Below are 22,998 nucleotides of genomic sequence, written 5' to 3'. Positions count from 1 at the left end.
TTGCATCTTTCTTTCAAACACGAATTACATAGTTTACGAACATGAATAATTTATAATCTGCGCAAAGATGGAAGCGCAACAATAACGCAAAATTACAAGGTGCAATAAAAAATAAGCAGCGTCACATTACAGCTACAATTATCGTCGTGAGATTTCCCATTACGCGTGTAAAGCGTGTGCGAATTGGGAAAAAGGGGAAGAGAATGGCATTTGTCGTTGTACGTTGTTCAAGTGAATCGAGGGACATTAATGACAGCTGAGGATGGGAAGGAAAAAACGGTAGTTGGCTCGTTTCCTCACCACGAAGGTCCTTAGCCCTAGCTAGAACGCCGTTTGTTCCTTGCCTTTAGGCTCGCTGGAGGTCGTCAGTTTTAGATCGAGGAAATGCAACGAAGCAGAACACTCGCCGTCAAGTTCAACTGTATGGAACATCCACGGCGTTATCCTTTCGATTTACAATCGTTTCGAATCATTCGAAACTCCAGGCTCGATCTTTTGTCACGCGATCGTTTTGTCATCGTTAACAAGCGAGAGGAGCTCGGTCGGAGCTTAATTATAGATTGGATCGCTATTACGATCGACCCTATTGTAATTAATTACATACACGTAAATTAACGACGAACCGACGCGACGTTTGCACGCGCATGATACTTTTATTATTATTATCATCAGGCACAGGAGCTTTGCCACAGGCGAAATCAAGAAATTCAATGTCTCAGGCGTAACTGTTATTTATATCAGCAACACTTGTCGTTCTTTATCGTACTATATTATACCATAAGATATTATACACGTAATAATTGTGATGTGTGATCACCGATCGCTATTGGCGGGAAACCTTTCAAGGACAAGGAAATTAATTGCTTATTCCATTTATTCTTTTATAAATTTCCAAATGAATCGATATAGTGGAGTATACTGGTAGATTAAGAGAAGAAACGTTTGTCTTTTTAATGATCGTTGGGAATATTACATGGAATGTGTGTAAAATCATGTTTAATGGATATGGGAGAAATTTTCCAGATATTCGCTGTATAACGATTCGTTTTATTTGAACGCGCGTTAATGTACGTATAAATTCGTATAATCGCAGATATGAAAAGTCTGCATTTTTTTTTTTTTTTTTTATTAAATTTCTCGTACCGTTCAAATATGATTATCCGTAAAATATAATTGGAAAAGCGAATTTTTTTCATCCTTAAATATCCTACAAATGTATAAAAATCTGTTATCTATACATAATATAAAAGTTTTACGTGAAATTTCCGAGAAATCTCTAATTGGGAATTTATTTCAGACTTGCAATTGGCTGCAGAACTCGGCAAAACACTTTTAGAACGGAACAAGGAATTAGAAAACATTATCAAAACACACCAGTCCACCGTTGAGGAACAAGCGCAAGAAATAGAGGTAACTTTTCAATAGTTACAACGTTGTCGAGAATTTATGCTAATCGCGAGAGCCATTTATTTACATTGAAATATGCTTCTCTAGTATATGAAAAAACAAACAGCTGCATTGAGGGAGGTAAACGACTCACGATTGAAAATTTATGAGCAACTCGAAGTCAGCATCCAGGATTTGGAACGTGCAAATCACCGTCTCGTGATTGAGAACACAAGTGACAAAAAGCTAATCAAAAGGTATGAAAATTTACTGTTACTCAATTTCCTTTCACTTACTTACTTTTAGAGAAAAGTTTTAAATATTTAATAAGTTTAAAGTTTTAAAAAGTTAAAAATATTCAACTAATTAATCGACTAACGTTAGAACTATCGAATTATCAAATATTATTAGAATGGCATGTTTTTAATAAAACAGTTAATTATAATTATTTAATTAAAACGATATGTGTACGACTATTGATAGATTTAAATTATCAATATCAGAAGCTGAATGGTATGGTTGAATGTTATGTAATTAATAAACGCTTCTCGTAATTTGTTAACAGCCAGTGTTTAACAATCGAGAACTTGGAAGCTCGGTGCGAGGAATTCCAGAAGAAAATCGACGAGATAAACGAGCAACATGAAAGTATACTTCGGCAACAGACTGCAAGTCAATCGACGAACACCGCACAAACACAGACCTTTGTATGGAAAGCACCGGCCATGCAGGGTGGCAGCATACAACAGGTTATTAATATTCATAGAATTCATTTTGCAGGATCTCGGATAAGTTCTATAATTATCGGTTATTTTGTATTTGATACTAAGCTGTGAACGGTAAAATTTCAATTTCATCGTTGAAACGTCGTTCGATTTACCGATGAAATTTCTATCCTGTTTGACTAAACGTTTCAGCATTCAGTTAGCAAAAAATTGTATTGACAAAATTTTTGTTGTTATTTACAGAAAAATTATAAGCCTCTTTGAAAACTATGCGATAGATAAATTTCAATACTCTAGGTACAGTTACTTATAGCTTGCGATAAATTACCAAGGATAGTACATATTATTAATATACTATAGAACTATTATTATAGATATTATTGTAGGTACTAGAATCGACATGAATGAGCGCAGTAGGTATTTATCAAATTGAAACGTGGAAATATTTTTCAGAGCGCTGCCTCACGTGGCCAAAGACCTTTCCAAGAAGCTATCATTGACTCGAACGTTCGGCAATTTCATACAACAGCTTCAACAAACGAGGAAGAAGTTACCGAATTGCTGAGGCAGGTGCAGGAAGCGCGAAGTCAAAGAACAAGGGAGCAAAAGAAAGTCGCTGAGCTCGAACAACAATTAACTACTGTATTGCAGGAAAATACTACATTAGAAGAACAGTTGAACGTTTTGCGGGGTAAAGCACAAGATGTAAAAAATCTTCAAGAAGAAATAAACACGCTCGAAGAAGTTAGGTGGGTGTCATAGAAAACTTTTTCGATTGAAATTTTCTAAAGTTTCCAAGTGATGGAACGTAAAAGATTCTTTGTAAAATATTTCCGGTATTAATAAATCTTTCATATTATTGTTTCCCCTATGTAAGACATCTTATATTCAAAAGCATTTGAATATTTTAACACGTTTTATTTTCTTAACCATTTAACGTACACAACTATGACATACGCGATCATAAATTATTTTTAGTTTATCCGATTACTCTACCTATTGATCTTTTTACGGATTCAGGGAAAAATCATTGGTACGATTTCCGTAATGAAAAATTGTCATCTTTTTACAGACGAGGCCAACTATGTGGACGATGTTTACGCGGAATGGAATCTAAAACACACGACGAACTCTCTATAATGTTGAACCAGGAAGAATACGATGACATTAGCATGGCTGAATCACTCATAAATGACACTCAACGTGACACCGTATCTGTTACTCAGGTACCTTCATGTTCATTTGTGCAATGTTTGCTGTGTCAAACAATGTGTGTGCATGAAATGTTTTCTGTTTTTTGCTCTCTGACTATGCTTGAATTACGTTGTTTTACTCCTTTCCAAGCAATATTTATTTCGTACACTTTGTACGTCCCGCAAAATAATATCCCGACGATATGATTTTAGATGGATAGTATGTCTTATAATTTATACCGTATTTTATAGGAAATTTTGGTCCATGCCAATACTTCTGTTTTTCACTATATATCTAGTAAAAGCTTCTTAGTTACGCGAGTAGATTCAAAAGTAATTTAATTTTATTTGCTTTAGGAAACACTTCCAACAAAGATTAAGAAATCCAAGGCAAATAAAGAGAATAAAGAATTTCGTATGCTGTTGTGGACAACTTTCGCGTATATATGGAAAACACCGTCGTTAATTTTTGTTTTCTTCCATACGATATGGTACATAAAAAACGAGTGTGTTATGCCATTGTTATTGAAACCGTTCCGAATACCAATTTTCATTTTAAGAAAAGTGTTGCCATCAAAAAGTAGTAATAAGCTGCTTTAAACTATAGAAGGCGCGTAGAGACAACGATAATTAATTGAAAGTTAAACAGACTCGATACAATGAGTATTTTACATGTTAGATGACATGTTATCGAAAGACAATTATTTGCCATCTACTTGACAAAAGTTACGTATCAAAGCTAAATTTAGCTTAAATCTTCATCGATTCTTTAATTACAAACATATCGTACTAATCGAAAATGCCATCAGCTTTGATTAAATTCCGATATTTAATTCAAAACTTTCACGAAATTGTTCATTATTAAGTCTTTCATTCGACTAAGATTAAAGTCAGAGTATAATATTTATCCTTATATCGGTGACTACTGTAATTGAGTAACTGTTACTTTTATTTTCTAGTTTTTTGTAGTTTTCTGTAGCTTCTAGGTTGTAGATGTATATGACTTGTGATTAGGCTGTTCCTAATTTTGTACCATTATTTAAAAAATTTCGAGACGAAATCGATAGATATAGAAAAATTGTTAAGTTTGAAGTTAGATAACAAACTTATTAGACTTCTTCAATAAGGCTGATTGAAAATGGTGTTGGTAAATAGCATGACGATGACAATTATAACTGAGCACTTACATTACTACGAATCTAACTATAACGAATTTAATATCGTAAGTTAGCAAGGATAGTATTAAAGCATGGCTCTAGCATGATTACTCGTATATTTCGATGATAGGAAAATGCCACGTATCAATGAAAAAATGTTTTCACACGTGTAAAATATTAGTAGATGAGGAAACTAGTTAGTATCCCCGGAATAGGTAGATATTACACATATCTTTAAAAAGAAAAGAGGAGAAAGAGTTTAATTTCCAAAGAATAAAAAGACTGTGTTAAATTAACGAATAAGTTATTTCCATGTGCAATTTTTTATCGTGTGAAATTCGAATAGGTCGGATTTGCTGATGTTGCTTATTATTTATTTATTTATTTTTTTTTTTACAGTTAAGTTTGCTTCGCCGCATTTACTTTCTGAAGTTGTTAGTTCAACTTTGAGCATGAACCAATTTGTTAGCATATCTAGTCGACTTGTTATTTGTTAAAATTGCATTGTACAATGTAAGTGCCAGATTTATATGATATTGAATAAAACATTTTTACAACAAATATCGTTGTTTTTATTTAACATCCTATAAATCTGGCGTTTCCTGTACCTTTCATCCAAGAATCTTTGCATTTTTAAATGATGTAGATGTTTTTTTTTTTTAATGTAATACAACCACGTTTATATGAAACTATCGGGGGGCAAGTTGGTTCATACAAGTTGGACATAGATCGTCCTTATAATAAGATTTCTCCTAACCACCCATGATTTTTCGTTCGATTAATAAGAGTTTATATTCATATGAGGAGATTTCGCGAAGCATTTTCTCTTAAAAACATAATAATGTCGGAAAGGATGCCCCTATTCACATCTTATGTCATTAACGCTCAACGCTAGTTTAAATAATAAGAAGCTCAGTTAAAGTTCTTAATTAGGCACTACTACAATTCCGTTTATATAAACGAACTTCCACTATATTTTCTTCGTGCTGATGAATCGTTACATCATCAATTTTTCCTACGAGCTAATAAAACCCCATTATTTTAATTTATTATATATCAAAATCAAGTTTTAGTTGAAGGAAGAAAATTTTGTTAAATATCGTTACCCACTACGTATTTTGTTACGTCTGATATTTTTCATAATTTTACTTTGCATTAATCCTGAAGATCTATGACACTGCCACGAAATTCCTATGTATAAAACGACTATATTTTGCTTCCAGGATACGAACGAACAACACGAAGGACAAAGCGACTTGAAGAATCCCTACAGAGTGCTAGTAGAAAAATACCAAGCTTTGTTAGAAGTTCAAAGACGCTCGGCTCTACGACGAAAGGACAGCGTACCAACGCCTATGTCGTTGCAAGAGGAACTAGAGATGTCGGGTGAATTTAACAGCTTTCATACTCCGACGTTGGAAACAGAGATTCAACAGGAGCCGACGAAACCTGCCAGTGGAAACGCTACACGTGCCAAAACTGAAGTATGCGGTAAGAAGATACTCTCGGCTACACCTACAGACTTCTCCGAAGCCGAGACGTCGTCTTCTGGATTCTCGGACGAGACGAGCAATAAAGCGACGCAAACGGAAGGAAGGCCCGGCTCCTTCCTTTGTTCTATCGCGGACGGAGAAGATTGCAAGTTCAGCATTTATGACGATAACAGCCCGTTCGAGAGTAGATTTAGGAAAACACCGGAATACAGGCAATTATTCAGCGAAATATTCAGCGTCCTTAAACGAGCGGCGGAAGCCAAAGACGAAGGAGAAAAATTACCATTGCTGGATGATTCTACGAGTACGACAGCTTCTCAACAGCAATCCCCGATTTTACTCCAAGAGGACGTTCCAAGCGAGACTACGGACGACAATCAGAGCGTCACGTCATCCATGTTCTCCTCCGCCGTATCTGAGCCGCCTTACAGAGTACAATTGCCTGTCTCATCGAACGGGGTTAAAGAACAAAATACCGAAACAACTACGATTGCGCAAGCAAAAACTAGAAACGATATTATTCGAGACACGGATCGCACAGTTTGTATAGCGCTTAATTATAAAAAGAAAATCTCAAAGAAAAATGCTAATAGAAAATTGTCGTATAACGAGCGACCAACGACGCCTGATGTGGTTCCGACGACAAACTCCAAGTCCGTTCCATCAAAGTCGAACAGCGGTGGAAAGAAGAAGTTCAGACCTTTCACAATCGCCAATCAAAATGGTAGTCTCGTCTGTAATGGATACAGTTATGCGAATAAAACGAAAGAATCACCCAATTCCGGAAAGCATTCAAATAACGTGTACATACAGAACAACAATGATCATCAGAACAGTAGTTTCGAGTACAGAGACTATAAACCAAGCACTGCTTCTGAAGAAGTCGCTCGATTAAAACGTTTAGAAATGTCTTACGCAGAAGTTCTTCGATTGCCAAATAGGTCTAAAATGAGTAATAATCGTAGAAGTTAAAATATTCATATACGCGATACCTTTAAACGAAGAAGAAACTTTTATACGTAAGATATAGTCAAATGAGATTAAGTTCCAAATTTTTTAAGTATTTAACGTCAAACAAATACTTAGAACATGATTTAAATTATTTCCGAAATAATTATTCAGTATTGATAATCAGTGCTACCTTGTGAATATCTAAGAGAAGCGATTGTGAGTAACGTCTGTACTAGATACTAACTACTTGACATTAATTTTTTATTGTATTTTGTATCTTAATTGTATATGTTTTTTCATGTGAATGTGTGTGGGTAACCAAGGTACATAACTTTAATATATTCAATAATATCTGCAAGAGATTTATGAGTAAAATAAATCGAGTCGTGCCTCGCGAGTTCGTTTTTCTTTAGAAATTGTAGTTGTAACCAGGAATAAAATTATTTATGTGCCATTTACTATGCCGAATTATAATTGTCAACTATCCCAAATACTTGCTCCAACTTCCTCCCATAACTTAATATCTATTTCCAAGAGAACTCACAATAGTCCATTTCATTAATAGCATGTACAGAGTATTAGCTTCTATATTTCATAGCTATAAATTACAACAATATTGTGATCATCTTATTATACCAAGTAAATAAAACCTTCGTCATAGTCAGCATGTTCTATCGTAATAAGATCTAATTCCTTTCTCTACAGCATCCTGTAAATAGCTTTGCTATTCTTTTATTTACGATTACGTTACGTTATAAAATACTCAGAAGGACGAGTATATACTTTTTGCACTTTAATTCCAATCTAATGCGAACATTTTTCTTCAATTTTCGAGATCTCATTGACAACGAAGTATTAAAAATTCCTAAATGCTTGTTGTTTTATTTGACTATATTAAATGTACAATAAGCATTCTTGTGTCTGTCCTTTATAACAACATTTAATTCATTTGCTATTGAGCTAATTTCGTTCAATTGTAATATAGATTAAAAATAAGATACATGAAAGTTTATAAATACAATTTCCAGTCAGAACTCCTTTCTCCAGATGCTCTCAGTACACATCTTTTAATCTCTTGATTCCTTTTCTATTTTCTTCTCTTTTAAAAATATTTGGAATAAAAACTTTTGCCATTATATATGGCATTTTATGATTAAAATTGAAATATATTTGATTAAGAATCATCGAACAATGCACGGTGTACTGCTCCTAAACTTGGTTGTACATAACTTGAACTAACACTTCTTCTGGATCTATAAAGGTACATAAAAATGGAAATATTTATTCGTTACTCAAACTTCGTGGTCATAACAAAATATTACAAAGCCTCTCACTTAATCTTCTTTTACCATAATAGTATTTCGTCATAATAACAAAATATTATACTTACTCTGTAAGCGACCTAACGGCTGGTCCAGTTGGATTATTTTTTGGTCGTGGATTTACAAGGAGACACTTCATAGGGTGTCCATCTAATTGTCTATTATGATAAGTTTCAACAGCTTTAGTAGCATCCTTTAATGTTTTATAAATTACTTCTGCTGTACCTGGTCGTACTAATCTGGATACTAATAATTCTCCTACATCCTCAAATAATTCCTGTAATATACGAATATTTCTTCTTTAGTTCAGATAGAATTAAATACGCTTAATGCTCCTGACTTGATTATACCTTGATATCTTCTTGAGTGACATTTGCTTGTAAATTTGATACTACAATCCGATAACCAGTTGATTGTGATGACGAAGTGGAGCTTGTTTTGGATCGAGGTAAAACACCTATATTTCGCGATTTACTCGGAACTGAATCTAGTCTTGATTTTACTCCAATATCTCTATGACTTCTTGAATCGTAATACTTTGAATCCGTTGCATCTTCCGCTAATATAGTCCTGTAAAAGTAACAATAAGTCAAATATTATATGTAACAAATTTTATTATTTTGTTTGTTACAATAAATTTGAACAAAATCAATAAAAAAATATACCTTGACTTTGTACCAAAACTCCAATCTTCCTTATATGAGGGAGAAGCAGGTTTTGCCTGAAATCATTAATTACGAATAATTTAAAAGTCCAAAATTAAAGAACTAACATGACAAACACCAGTATATGTAACAGCAATTACCATTGGAAAACGTGCAATAACTTTATAATCTCTTGCTCTTTCACGTTCTCGATCATCATCAGGTTTACGAGAAGGTACAATTCTTATTACATTACTGCTTGTTGGTTTTACCCATGTGTATGAAGATGTAGGTTTAATACTGAAAGCTGGAGGAGGTGGGGGTGGTGTAGGAGCATATTCGTTACTTACTGTTCTTCTTAAAGGTGCTGACTCCATCATATAATCTAAAATACAGAAAGACATTAAATAATCCTGCACGTTGATCACTACAAACCAAATTAAATATGTATACCAATTTTCTTTGTACCATCAATAAAATCCATGTTCATGTCTCCCATGTAATGAGTTTCTGCAATTGAATGTGACCTATAACCCACTGTCCTAGTGGATGGTGGCATATAATTATTTGGAATATTTGGCGCTACGGTGTGTGGCATAATTGGAGGCACTTTATTAGTTGATAAAGACAGTCTTCCATTACGACCTGTTTTTTGAGATATCCCAGGTATCTGTGCTTTTATTTTCTTAAACTGTGATGCACGGATTTTATCCAATTTTAATCTGGCATCACTTTGTTTGGCAATTTCTGCAAGTTTATCTCTTGCATCTGTAAGTTTCTCCCGATTCTTTTGTATAATTTTAAATCGTGCATCAGTAATAACTTGTGAACCTCGTCCTCTTAGTGAACCATTAGCACGTGCACCCCTATTAATACCTCTTCGGATACTGTATAGAACATGGAAAAGTGACAGTTAATTTTCATGCTCATTATATTTAATTTCTGTAATGCATTTCTAAGAATAAATGTTTGCGTAATACAATGTTATACTGAAATACTAATAATTATACAGACTAAGGTTAGATATCAATAAACAAAAGGTTAAATAATGAGAAAATATATATAAATAACGATTATATACAAAATCTGTAAAAAAATAATACAAATTTTTAATCATTCCTGAGAACACTATAGAAAAGCTTCCAACTTAAAATGTATTCTTTCATTAATCACAAATTATGAAATAAATCTGCCGAACCAATAAAATAACAGAAAAATTGATTAAAAAAAACAATATTATGTGTGAAATGAAAAATCTTGAAAATTGTTGCCAGATAATATTCTAAAAACGAAATTTTCTTTTTGATAATTGCACTCTCATTTTTTTAAGGTTATGAAGAAATCGATAATATAGCAGTCACAATAGAGTCAAATTTATTACTGATTTTTTAAAATTGTCTCACCTTCCACCTCTGCTTCTCATTCCTGATGATTTTGATTTTTTAATTATGTCATCTAAACTTAGACCCACATCAGCCATACCGTAACAATCCAACTACCCGAAACTGACGCGAATCATGGAATCGAAGATACATGCGATATACAACTATGGAGGCCATCTTACACTTCAAGGGAAGTTCTCATATAATTACTATGTTTAACTGGTTTAACGTTATTTCCAACGACTTCTAGGAACCCTCCTATATCTTATCGAAAAGAAAATGTTTAAAATATGTACAATGTAAGGAAAGTTTAATCAACGATAAAAATATTTTTTCCAAATTATGGAATTATTTTTAACACATATATATTTGTTCGTTGAAATATTTAGATCTGTCTATCCGCGCGAAAATGTATCTTTCCTTGAAGTCAGTTCAAAATAAATGCACAAAAGATTGTTAAAAACAACTAACTTCAAAAACTAGAATAACTTTTTCGTCAACTTTCCTCTCATAACTTCAAATTGAAGATATAAATCAGTCCTCGATATGGTAATTTTACATGATGAAGAGTATTATAAAAGTCGAATACCGCAACCCGATTTAGGACCTCTTCGAAACTTTCTGCGGTTTATTTGGGATAATAATCGAAAGACATTTCTTGACAGAACAGCGAAAGAATGGGGTAACGTCATGAATAATTCGAACAAGCATTCTAGTTTTATTTTATGCTACAATTTAGTATTTCTGTTCACATAACTCAGCATAGTTCGGAAAAAATAAAATTTCATGAGATGATCATAGAAATGAATGTGGCGACTGATGCATTGTATTAATTTAGTTACATCCGGTTTTTGTACGCTTTGTTATGTTATGATTCATGGAGAATTATGGCCTTGTGCGATTAAACGTGTTAACGTAAAACATATATTTGAAATGTAGGTCAACTAGGAATATTTTATTTGTTCTTCTTTGCCGTTTTGGGATCAATATTCGCAATACAAATGAAGATCAGTATAGATTATGTTTCTAAACTAGATAGACCATTTTTTCAATACTCTGGTCAAATTACACAATCTATTTCCGCAAGGAGCGTACGTCTTTCCCGTTCTGCTTTTGGTAGTCCAGGTATCAATAATATTAAAAGAAAATAATTTTGCAAAAATTATTTGCAAACATAGAAATCAAATAATTTATTTTTCAATAAATTTTTATCCTGTATAATATTTCAACAATGGATGTATTTTATTCTTGTAACTTGATTCGTCACAAGATTATTTACAAGAATAATGTTAAATTAATTAATAATGCACCCAATATGGACGCTCATATTAAGTAAAATCTTTCTAAAGGAATAGTTTTTAAACCAAACAGCATATCAGCTGTATCACCCATTATTGCCGTGAGCAATTTGCTTAGCAGCACCAGACCGGACAGATATATTCGAGCCTTGTCTGATTTTTTACAAGGTATCTTGCGAAATACATGTATATATATAATATTTATTTGTAACATTTCTCACCTTTTACTTATCCTTGTTTATAAGTTCTTATAATTCTTAACATTTTTTATTTTAGAATATCATAAGAATATGTCGGACTACGACTTATATTGTCAGAATAAACATGCGAAGACAAATCATAATAAAAAACCTTGCTTTTTTGATATAAAATCTCTTGGAATATGTAGCAAGCCTCCATACGGATATACAAAACCGTTTCAACCTTGTGTTCTTATTAAATTTAATAAAGTAATTTTCTCATAAGTATAAACTGCGAATGTTTATATCTGCATTTGTAAAAAAATTTTAAGTGTGAAAAATGCGCATATTCAAATATATGATACATATCATAATTAATATTCAAATTAATATATATGTATATATATGTTGTAGAGGTTCGATTGGATACCTGAATATTATAATAATTCTTCGAATCTGCCAGATCATATGCCAGATAAATTGAAGAAAGCAGTACGGGAATCTACAAAGGTTTCATTTAGTAAATGAACTACTATAATTATTATTATTACTATAATTTATTTTCTTACTTACGCTAGTATTACTATAATTTTATTTCTTTTATTTCTGCTTATTTATTATGTTTACGAATACATTCTCTCTTATTAATTATATATATTAATTGTACATATTCTCTCTTATTAAATATAAGCGAAATATTTAAATGTATTTTTTGTAAGCCTTACATTTGGTTATCATGCGATGGAGCAAATAACGTTGATAAAGAACACATCGGAGAAATAGAATACATTCCAAATCCTGCATTTCCAGTCCAATATTTTCCGTTTACCGGACAACCAGGTTATCTCTCCCCTATTGTTGCATTAAAATTTAGAAATTTAACACGTAAGTATGAAGCTTCTATTTCGCAAACTTATTTGTTATTATTATTTTTGCAATTACTGCAGGAAATAGACTAGTGACAGTGGAATGTTATTTATGGGCTTATAATATCGAACAATATCACCGTTATTCATTAGATTTTCAAATAATGACAGGTAAAACAAGAGAGAAAACTTATTGGCAATTTACTATTTCTAATAATTCGTTTGTTTAATGACAAGTTAATTTTTTATTAGGGAATTAAATTCGCTATACAATTATGGAGGGCGATAAGAATTTTTTGCTATTTTTATGATATAAAATCGTACGAAATATTTTAAATATGTATAAGGATATAAAAGATAAATGCGAAGAAAAAATTTTGCTCGTCGGCAATTCAATTTTTGTCATTTAATTGCAATAATATCCGACCTTATGCGCGGCCATGCAGGGAGATTCATTCCAACTAAAACGTGTGAAATCCAATTTACGGTAAAGCGTGATCCACGGTATGTTTTATGTATCTTACGATAAGAAACACGTGAAATAGTTTGACCTTCGCTGCTTCTGATCTGTACGCGATTGCATAATCTAAAATCGAAAAGATAAAATCTAATACCTCGTGATATAATTGCCGCGTATCGTTTGAATGAAAACGAGGTACAATACGAATTAATAAATCACTATTTAAGAAATTGTGAAAGAAATTGACGCTGACGATTAAAAATATGAGATAGCAATTTGTAGAGTAAATTTGAATCGTAAATACACTTTTTACCTCGAACATAGTTACGAAAAAGATATATTTGCTGTATTAATTTAACAACTAGTAAGTGATAATAGAATTTATGATTTAAATGTAAATTTTAAAAGCCATCATCTGCAATAAAATAGCTTATTAATCAATTATACAGAATAGTACGAATTCTTGATAATTTCCATAAATCTAGTATGCATAAATTGCATCGATATAAATGACGTACAGAAAATACTCGGTGATTTACTTGTGTATTCGCTGTATATTAAAATATCAACGATGTTTAAGCGGTATTTTCCGTAAACGAGGACATACTGCGATCGTCCTGTTACGAGCGTTATACAGGCACTTTCAAAGTTCAATATATTCCATTATAGCCGTTTTAATGCCAATTCAGTTGTGGGGCAGAACCTCGAAGAGATACAAACGCGATGAAGAAGTAAGAAGAATACAGAAAGGTTAAATAATTCAAATAAAATTATTGTAATAATGGGATAGTCGAAGAGAGGAATAGCGGAGCAGATCGATCTTTGATTTCCGCGTAACATCCTGTCAAACGAGTATGTAGTTTTATTTACCCAATAAGAAAATATTGCATACGTATATTATCCGGTCAAGTAGTGGTCCAGTCATGAGACTGATCGATTGATATGAAACAATACCCGGGGGAAGGAGCTCTCGATGGCAGCTAGGTGTGAGTCAACCATAAAGCAACGAGTGTGGGTTCTCTGATATATCTTAGCGTTTCCCACTACTCGATCGGTAGACGTAGGGCCGCGACCGATCGTGGTTGCGCCACCGCTACCGAGCTTGGATACACGCGGTATCGCTTAGCTGTCTCCGAGATAGCGAGAGTAGTGAGCTGTTTCAGCTCAAGCGGAATACAACTTCGCTGAACGAGACGAACCGAGCTTACAGTTTTTCATACTGGGTCCGTTTTTCATACGTAATAAATATAACGTTGAGGCACGATCGAAAGTATTTTTATCAAGAGATTCGCGTTAAAATCGAGTGATAGAGTTGCGCTAGTGTTGCACGAGATAGTCGCTGAGACGAACATGCCGGGCAAGCAATTGCAAAATGGTACTTATGAGATCGATTACAAGCGAGCACCCGACCAAAAGACGCGCTGGGAAGCTCTCCGAGATTGCATTCACGATCCAGTCGAAGGCACTTACTGCGGCCACACGGGGAAGAAATGGGGTAATTATTCTCTTATAATTTAATAATTAGAGACCATTGGATGAATGGTATGTTTATATGAGCGCATGAATAGCATGTGCTTCGAGCTGCATAGACGCGTTTCGATCCTGTTGTGCTCTGTCGTTCTAATTCCAATTGATATTGTTATATTATTATATGTTAGTAACCTTTTAGTGGTAAATCATTTCTGAAATTCTTAACCCCTATGTCAGCGAGATAAGCGTGAAGTCAAGCTGAATGTTTAAATCAAGTACCGAGAATTAGGGCTTCCTTGACTTTGTTACATACCAACGGGATGAGTTCGTAGTATTCTCGGTGTTTCTCATAATCCGACTGTCTTTCGCGCTTATTCAAAAGAGAAATTTAATGCATTTTATATAAATACGCACATTCGTATTTTGTTTTTGATACATTGTAAAATGTATCAGATTCATGCATCGTGTATGTGTGTGTGTGTGTGTGTGTGTGTGTGTGTTGTTTGCAATAATAAGACCGGAAATAAGTATCGGCGAGGTTAAGTCGGAATGAAAGAAACGATAGGATTCTCGTTAGCTCGAACTAAATAAAAAGTTCGTAGATAGCTGAAAGACGTACTATATATAATACTAACAGATTTAATTGTTATCAACGGTATTAAAACTCTCGACTGCTCTATGTTAGTTACGATAAGAAAGTAGAAATTATATTAATCCGGCTTGTACGCTTATACAGATTCTTACACAAATTTTTAAAGCTTCGTTGAACTTCAATTCATTACTTTATCACAATGCTGAAAAACGCACTGTTAGTTTCGATAATGATCGATTTTGACACACATTTAAAATAGTTTAAATGTCTTTCTCCATTTTCTTCACTTTACTTTATTTGTTTCTAAACCGCTCCGATACGTTTATATAACTTCAAACTTTGTTGCATTTCAGTCAGCGAAAACCAAGAAAAGAAAAATAGAACGAAGTAACACACAGACACGTTGAATTTTTATAACTATTACGAAAAATACACAATATTTTATACTGCATTCTTAATTCAATAATTGTTCGTTTTCTTAAATTATTTATATAGAAAATAAATCACAATCATTTTTTCGCTTACATTCCTGTACTTTTAAATGCCAATAGGTTAAAATAATTACACGGTACATAGCCACTAGCTACAACTTATCTTGTAGTGCCATCTGAGCAATATTCCCCTTTAATTACAGAATACCTAACGGTAGATAATTTATATATCTGGTGACATACGATAGTACATCGATAAATTCCTTCGATATTAAAAAAGAAAGTGGAAAGTTTCCACAGCGAGATTACGTAAATAATACACGAACTTTAAAACGTATTAACATAATATAGATGACTAGCAGCAACCAAGCATTTCTAAATTACATTTCAAACATTACCTGTATGTATGTACGTAATAAATTCAGGTTCACGAATACTAAGTTTTATATAAAGTTTATTTTAGAACGTAATGGTAAGCAAAAATTTGAATTTTTATTGCGTTGAATAATTTCGGATCGTATATCAAATTTTCTCATACGCATGTTTTTATCGATCTACTATCGAATGAAATAAATCAAAACAATCACTCAACAAAAAAATGTATTTTTTTATAGATCTGATAGCAAAAAAGCAACCTTTTCCAGCATCAACTTCAAGTCCTGAATAGTTTATCGAGCAAAGAAACATGTGCATGCTGCTCCTGAATATATATTTAACCGAACACGTAATCAAAACAGCATTAGGAATAACTGCATATTGGAGTCTCAGTACCTGTTTGAAAAGTTACAACCGATTTATAGCATAATTCAGTCGTATAATTCCATTTAATTCAACATTAATGCAATAGTTATTTTCGTCTTTTAAAACTCAAGTAAAATGTCAATATTAGTGTTAAATATGCTAAAAATAATAGGTGTTCTGTGACGTGTATGCGTGTGTATATCGATGTTATATATTAAGTTTAAATTGAAGGTTTATATAATCTCTGCTATAAATCATTCGAAACCTACGCGAATTATCATCTACGTATATCTATAAGTATTAACCTTCGATATTGATACATACCATTCTACTTGTTTCGCGCGATAGAATTAGGTATAATTTTATCAAGATCGGTTTGTGTAAATTTATATTATTTTTATCAGCCTAGGTAGAACTCATGGATATTTATTTTTGTATAAAAATAATAAATAAAAGCTTGATGTACAAAATTTATTCAATAAGCTACAACAATAACATTTAAGAAGCTAATAAGCTTGGTGTATAAAGTTTATTAAAAACTACGCAGAATATTCCTCAATTTGGGAGATAATAAATTCCCCAATAAATTAAATAGAAAATATATAAGTAGGTATGCTATAAAACTTGTTTCTTGGTTTTGTAACTTTCGGTGACGGGTAAGTGGATTTATCTTGAAAACATGTTTATACCTTTTACTTTTATCAGATTTTCTCTGTGTGGAAAAGAGAAAAAGAGAAGAAAGGAGAAAGTGAAAGAACAGGCGAGCGAGAGGAAGAAAGAATAAGATTTATTAGAGCGGAAGTAACTTCTGTCACGATTTATTGATATTAATGCTTCTAATCTCTTCTAATGCGGTAAGAGCATAAATGGACATACTTATGATATCTGTTACAAAAAATCATATTGTAAAATAATTTATTTCCCAGATAAGATTTTGGAATTTATTTGCAAAGAATATCATCTTCAAATATATTTCTTACTTTATTCGAAATAATTATTTGATCTATTTTTTATTATTTTCATGTAAAATAAAGAATATTCGATCCTAATTCCTACTATTTCAAATATCTTGAAGCAATGATGTTTGAACCACAATCTTCCTGTTTTATCAGTGTATCAGATGTATAAATGAATAGGAAAAATAAAGGCCGAAGCAATTTGAATTTTAAACACTCGTATTTCATGTTGTTATCACGTATGCGTAAATAGCCACACGTGTTCCCAGTGTCGTTAAATTTTGCGACTCAGTCGACAAATAATAAATTGAGCCCTGGAAACGGAAAAAAAGATAGGAAGTTTTAACTACTGCAATTACTGCGAATTTACTTAGTTACTGTACGCGCAGACCCACTAGCGAACATGTTGACGAAAAAATATTCTTCATCCTCCCATTCAAAGCAGAAAATAAGAATTGCAAAACAGTACATTTGAAAGGCTATTTTGCCAATGGCTCGTGTGCCATTGTACATAAGGCTAACATCAATTTTAACATCGATGTATTTTCTTACCTACATGTTACGTCTATCAATAAAATATAAAATTTGCGTAAAGTACAAATTGCCTGGATATGGCAATATTTTTAACGATTAGTAAAACGTTGTAATCAGGTTTTACCTTTTTCGTGTCATTCAACCTAAACAAGAAACGTGTTTTGAATCTGTAAATGTTTCATTATATATGTGCAGTGTACACATACAATGATTATTCCGTTTCTTGTAGAACAGGTTGAACCACTGTGATAAATATGGATTTCTGAGCCTATAATTATTATATCTGCACTCACCACACTATTTTCAGTATTATTCTACTTCACTTTAATTTCTGATATTTCATTTTAACAACAGAATGTTATTGAAACAATACTATATTAATTAAATATAGTTATTTTTATTTATAGCGATAAAATGTAATCAATTTAATTTCTGCCGTTTAATTAATATTCGAGTACTATCAAGTTTAATTATATATATATATATATATATCGGAAATGAATATACGTTTAAAAATTGTTCGCGATCAAGAACAGGAAGCAGAAGTAACCATTACAGTGGCGTATACTACTCTTAAAAAAGGAACTATATTTAGATCAGACTTTGGCACAGTGCCCACGCTTTAAATATTTTCCTTTCAATCGTTCAAATGGTGAAAATTTTCGAGGCCACGTGCTTTTATAACTATCGTGCATGGATTAAGGCTGTATTACGCAAAATGAAAAGCTAAAATTATTTGAAATAATTTGCATATTTCATTTATACAAGTTGCGTCTATTGCACCAAGTAACCTAGGACATAATGGTAAATTATTTTCACGTACAAAGTATTTAGTAATAAAGTGGAATAGAAATAGCTGAAACTTCTTCCTTAATTTATTGAGTACAATAATATAAAACAATCGTTTAGATAACAGATCCATTTTCTATTTTATTCCAGCCATCACTGGAGCATTCTATGCTTGCTTCTTCAGCGTGTTGGCCTTGCTCTTTGCTATTTGCATGAAAGGACTGTTAGCTACACTAAGTTATGAAAAACCAAGGTGGATTCTGGAGGAAAGTATAATAGGAACCAATCCAGGTAAATTTATATATTCTCTACTATATATTTGAAAAAATATAAATATACTTCATAAAAGTGAAAATCAACTCGTTGTTTCTTATATCATGCTGGTCACTTGCATGAAAATCGAACACTAATTTCGATAATCAAAGATAGTAAGTACATGCACAACAAATGCATCGATCGTATAAAACAAAATGATATATTTAACTTTATGTTATTCACGTATAATTCAAAAAGCTAATGCTGACCTTGAAATTTCTATAAATTTCCCACTTACAAGAAAGTGATTACTAGCATAGTCTTCTCCATACGATATCACTTTTGCAAATAAATCTTTTTCATATCTTTAAAAATAACGGAGATGTTTAATTTACTCGTGCTTAGGTAGAATATCTTGTATAATTTGTTTTACTCACCATTTGAGAAAGTACCGCGAATACCATTATTATATAATGACTAACAGTAGGATATCTTTAATTGTTCATAGGTCTAGGATTTCGGCCGATTTCCGAAAATACTGATGAAAGATCCTTAATTTGGTATAGTTCATCAGATCCCAACTCGGTGCAGAAGTGGACGGGCTTATTAGATAAATTTTTAGAAGGTAAATTATAACATATATCGATAGTAGAATGACTACATTAACCAATAATTTTGTTAGCTATATAATATATCGTATATGAAATTAAATACTTACATGTTAAAGAAATTATTACGATATTATCACGATTAATATTGTCCATTTTCCGTAGAATATATTAATTCGTCGACATTACCAAATGGCGGTAGAAATCAACAGATTTGTAATTATAACACACCAGTTAAGCCTGGGCATGTTTGTGCAGTTGATGTGAACAACTGGGGACCCTGCTCACCTAGTCAGCAATATGGTTTCAACAACTCAGCTCCTTGTGTCTTTATTAAATTAAATAGGGTATATTATGGTTCTATTACTTACTGATTCCATCAATAATACACTTTATTGGTCATGCAAAAAATAAAAATAATTTGAACGACTTTATCGAATTTAAATCATAATTAACGTAGAATTTTTATTTAGTATTATTTTACCATACTTATTGTAATGTTTGCCTGTATTTATCAACTAATTTATGAACATGTTACTTTTCAGATATACGGTTGGGTGCCAGAATATTATAACAACACCAAAGATTTACCGAGCGATATGCCACCAAGTCTTGTGCAACATATTAAATCAATCAACAGTTCATGGGTTAGTTAGTCGGTCAGTTAATTGTATCAGTTGATATTTAAAACACATTTCAAAAGTACTGCAAAAATGAATATATTTGAATATAGAACAAATTATATAAAATAAATATAGGCAGAGAAATGTATAAAGATAAAATTTGCCAATTAGTATAGCACTTTATACCTACTTCTTTTGTTCTTGCAGCTAAATACCGTGTGGGTATCTTGCGAAGGTGCATATCCTCATGATAATGAAATAATTGGTGAACTGAACTATTATCCCGAAAGTCACGGATTTCCAGGATATTACTATCCATACCAAAATATTCCTGGTTATTTAAGTCCTGTTGCTGCTGTGCATTTTCTTCGGCCAGCAAGTAAGTAGATTGCAACTCTTTATTGTTTAAATACATTTTAGAAGGCATTTTCGATATGAAGTTTCAAATCTGCAACTCTTTATCGTTTAAACAGACCTCATTGTTGGATGAAATCTTCGAAATGAAATTCCAAACCTTGAAACCCTTTACTATCTAAATACGATTATGAAGTCCCAAACCTCTTTATCTTGTAAATACATGTCGAGGTGGATATTCAATACAAAGTTTCTAAATTTTGAAATCTTAACATTTCGTTAATTTTCGAAACATGTGAAAAGTGGTCGGCTTTCAGCTGATAAAATAAGATTACAAACAGTTCTCATATTTCATTAACTAGTTACTTACCTGTTGACCAACCTGCTTGTGTGTACGGTAAGCAAATGATACACTCCAGCTAAAACCAGTAAAATCCAGTGTATCGTGACATGAAAGGTGTCATCGGCCAAACTGTTTTAAAATTACGTACACATGTTGTCTCGTCTCGCAATTGACTTCATTAGTCAATACATCTTTATACACAAGCAATACGGTGCATTAGAATTACATTTCCGAACAATGCACTGCAAGATTCTTACAAGATGTAATATTTTAAGCTTCAGATAACATAGCATGAAAACAAGAATAGAGATGTTTCAGAATTTCGAAACACTTCAAATTTGGGAAGCTCGAATCTAATAGTTTGATATATGAAGATATACATAACATATTATAAAGATTACAGGGGAAGAACTTAAAATATATTTATATAAATAGACTTAGTATATTTATCTACTGTGATCTTCGTATAGTACCCTTTTTCGAAAGACTTATTAAAAAATTGTCATTTACTTTTTCAGGAAATCAAATAATCAACGTGAAATGTCGAGCTTGGGCAAAGAATATAAAACATGATGCAACCAAAGATCAGCAACATGGCATGGTACATTTTGAACTTATGATCGACGAATGATCATACTTATATTTGTACAAAAAGCAAAATAAAATCATGCAGCAGCTGGAATGCAAGATGCTTACGTACGCTGTAAATTTGGAAAAACCAATCGATAAAATTTTGGTAAATTAGAAACATACATTGAAAAATTAGGATTTGTATGAATATAACAGGCGAGTAAGCAGCAATCAGAAAATGCTATTATATATATTTTGGATTGGCTATGCATCCATTTTGATTCCATGGTTATTTTCACTATTGAATGTTGACGAATATGCTGCAAAATAAAATATTTATTAATCATCGACACTTATTATGATTATAAAGACGAAATTTAGATAAATCGTTATCGACACTATTTCATTAAACTAAAAGTTTCTTTTTTATATGAACTGTTTATATCTTAAGAGAGAATATATTATGTAGCTACTGGTACTTATTATAAATTAAATTAAATGGTTTTGAAAAAACAATTCTGCCACGAAATATAAAAAGAAAAGGAGAAATGTATTTAAAATACACCAGATTTGTGAGATTAATGAAATTGTTCTATACATTTAATGATGCTTATAACATTAATTATGCGAGTAAACATAAACGAACAAAGAAAAATGCATTGTATATACAGCGATTATATCTTTTACTTTTTTCATGGTTTACCATGGTAAATAGCAAGGCGTAAGAAAAATGCAAAGCAACATGTCATTACCTCGTTATATTTTCAATGTTGTTTATTTATATTGGCTCATGTACATAGACATAATATATATTGCAAATAAATAATTTTTAAGTATCTTTTCCATAATAAGTCAAAAAGAATTGCTTTTGCTATATTTGAATCTTCAGTTAATGTCAATCAAATTAAAAAATAAATTGGTACGAAATAAACAGTAATTTGAAATCAATTTTTTAATCTATGTAGAATGTTCTTTTGAGATACTATAAATAATTCCGTATATGAACAATAATATTTTTGCGAGTTCTCTTTATACTCAAACGTTTATGAATTTCTCTATAGTTTTCCCAGTAATATTTTTATTACAATTAAATAACAATATAAGATCTACAACAGTATCTAAAATATACCATTATCTTTTCTGCTAGAAATATAAGAAGTTAAAATTATCCTTTGCGATCTACTCAATATTTAAGAAGAGAGACCGATGGAAAATATCAAGATCTCGAAACTCTGTAACATTCAAATTAATTATTCAAATCATACTTAGATATATATAGGTACTTATTGAATATATGTACTTATGTCGTTTATAGCGTTTACTATACAGACTTGTTTAGGAAGTAGTTTTAAGCTAATAATAATAATGATGTATCTAACTATACATATAAATAAAAACAACTTTTGAAACTGAACAAATTCTGGATAATCACTATATGCTGAAACTGTGATGTTTTATTACACTTACAATTTTAAATTTTGTAATTTATTATATATAGCTAATACCATATTTGATAAAATAATGGTGAAAGAATATAAACTCATCATATTTAAACAAGGCACTTCAGAAATAAAAAAATAGTATTTCCTCTTCTATAAAATGGTACTTTATTTTTTGCATATAGTTGTAATATTTTCAAAATACGGAACTCACTTTAATTATCGGGTCTAATTATG

General features: G+C 31.9%; 4 protein-coding genes across 12 annotated transcripts in view; 3 read left to right on the top strand and 1 right to left on the bottom strand.

Moving 5' to 3' along the window:
- Window positions 1-7,363, top strand: part of LOC117237542 (cerebellar degeneration-related protein 2) — a 51,663-nt gene extending 44,300 nt beyond the window's left edge. For 4 of the 5 annotated variants that reach the window (XM_033501605.1, XM_033501604.1, XM_033501606.1 and 1 more), the window contains exons 2-7: window positions 1,298-1,410; window positions 1,495-1,643; window positions 1,952-2,135; window positions 2,565-2,860; window positions 3,184-3,337; window positions 5,685-6,926. In XM_033501605.1, coding sequence (XP_033357496.1) covers window positions 1,298-1,410; window positions 1,495-1,643; window positions 1,952-2,135; window positions 2,565-2,860; window positions 3,184-3,337; window positions 5,685-6,926 — 2,138 coding nt within the window. Of the gene's footprint in view, window positions 1-1,297; window positions 1,411-1,494; window positions 1,644-1,951; window positions 2,136-2,564; window positions 2,861-3,183; window positions 3,338-5,684 lie in introns of all 5 variants that reach the window. The other variant, XM_033501603.1, reaches the window with a different exon arrangement.
- Window positions 7,364-7,760: 397 nt separating this feature from the next.
- Window positions 7,761-10,431, bottom strand: LOC117237545. Of its 2 annotated transcripts, none has more exons than XM_033501614.1 (7): window positions 10,275-10,431; window positions 9,325-9,758; window positions 9,033-9,256; window positions 8,893-8,948; window positions 8,578-8,797; window positions 8,296-8,504; window positions 7,761-8,158 (listed from the first exon to the last, which is right to left on the bottom strand). In XM_033501614.1, the coding sequence occupies exons 1-7, from the start codon at window positions 10,349-10,351 to the stop codon at window positions 8,080-8,082; spliced, it is 1,299 nt and encodes a 432-aa protein (XP_033357505.1). In that variant the 5' UTR covers window positions 10,352-10,431; the 3' UTR covers window positions 7,761-8,079. The 2 variants fall into 2 exon arrangements, with proteins under 2 accessions (XP_033357505.1, XP_033357506.1); XM_033501615.1 differs by having other exon boundaries at window positions 9,340-9,758.
- A 266-nt stretch (window positions 10,432-10,697) lies between these two features.
- Window positions 10,698-12,826, top strand: LOC117237503 (sodium/potassium-transporting ATPase subunit beta-1-like). Its single transcript, XM_033501528.1, has 7 exons — window positions 10,698-10,935; window positions 11,193-11,378; window positions 11,603-11,719; window positions 11,828-12,000; window positions 12,145-12,240; window positions 12,450-12,615; window positions 12,678-12,826. Exons 1-7 carry the CDS (start codon window positions 10,800-10,802, stop codon window positions 12,824-12,826), a joined length of 1,023 nt encoding a protein of 340 aa, XP_033357419.1. The 5' UTR covers window positions 10,698-10,799.
- Window positions 12,827-14,099: 1,273 nt separating this feature from the next.
- Window positions 14,100-22,184, top strand: LOC117237463 (sodium/potassium-transporting ATPase subunit beta-2-like). 4 transcript variants are annotated; one of them, XM_033501439.1, is made up of 9 exons: window positions 14,100-14,551; window positions 18,549-18,584; window positions 18,720-18,860; window positions 18,995-18,997; window positions 19,333-19,449; window positions 19,598-19,779; window positions 19,978-20,079; window positions 20,263-20,434; window positions 21,271-22,184. In XM_033501439.1, exons 1-9 carry the CDS (start codon window positions 14,407-14,409, stop codon window positions 21,381-21,383), a joined length of 1,011 nt encoding a protein of 336 aa, XP_033357330.1. In that variant the 5' UTR covers window positions 14,100-14,406; the 3' UTR covers window positions 21,384-22,184. The 4 variants fall into 4 exon arrangements, with proteins under 4 accessions (XP_033357330.1, XP_033357331.1, XP_033357332.1 ...); XM_033501440.1 differs by lacking the exon at window positions 18,995-18,997 and having other exon boundaries at window positions 14,101-14,551; XM_033501441.1 differs by lacking the exon at window positions 18,549-18,584 and having other exon boundaries at window positions 14,102-14,551.
- The last annotated feature ends 814 nt before the right edge of the window (window positions 22,185-22,998 follow it).

Source organism: Bombus vosnesenskii, unplaced genomic scaffold (assembly GCF_011952255.1).
Source record: "Bombus vosnesenskii isolate JDL3184/JDL3185 unplaced genomic scaffold, Bvos_JDL3184-5_v1.1 scf7180000013379, whole genome shotgun sequence".
Taxonomy (NCBI): domain Eukaryota; kingdom Metazoa; phylum Arthropoda; class Insecta; order Hymenoptera; family Apidae; genus Bombus; species Bombus vosnesenskii.
This window is presented reverse-complemented; position numbering and strand designations above follow the sequence as displayed.

Bases quoted from the DNA above. Each gene is read 5' to 3' on its own strand.
- LOC117237545 (XM_033501614.1), bottom strand. From the start codon at position 10,351: ATGGCTGATGTGGGTCTAAGTTTAGATGACATAATTAAAAAATCAAAA. The intron at 9,759-10,274 runs GTGAGACAATTT...TGTTCTATACAG, and splicing joins ATGAGAAGCAGAGGTGGAAG to TATCCGAAGAGGTATTAATA. The intron at 9,257-9,324 runs GTATACATATTT...TCTGTATTTTAG, and splicing joins TGATGGTACAAAGAAAATTG to ATTATATGATGGAGTCAGCA.
- LOC117237503 (XM_033501528.1), top strand. From the start codon at position 10,800: ATGGTAATTTTACATGATGAAGAGTATTATAAAAGTCGAATACCGCAA. The intron at 11,720-11,827 runs GTATCTTGCGAA...TTTTTATTTTAG, and splicing joins CTTGTCTGATTTTTTACAAG to AATATCATAAGAATATGTCG. The intron at 12,616-12,677 runs GTAAGTATGAAG...CAATTACTGCAG, and splicing joins AAAATTTAGAAATTTAACAC to GAAATAGACTAGTGACAGTG.
- LOC117237463 (XM_033501439.1), top strand. From the start codon at position 14,407: ATGCCGGGCAAGCAATTGCAAAATGGTACTTATGAGATCGATTACAAG. The intron at 14,552-18,548 runs GTAATTATTCTC...CATTTATACAAG, and splicing joins CCACACGGGGAAGAAATGGG to TTGCGTCTATTGCACCAAGT. The intron at 20,080-20,262 runs GTTAGTTAGTCG...TTGTTCTTGCAG, and splicing joins AATCAATCAACAGTTCATGG to CTAAATACCGTGTGGGTATC.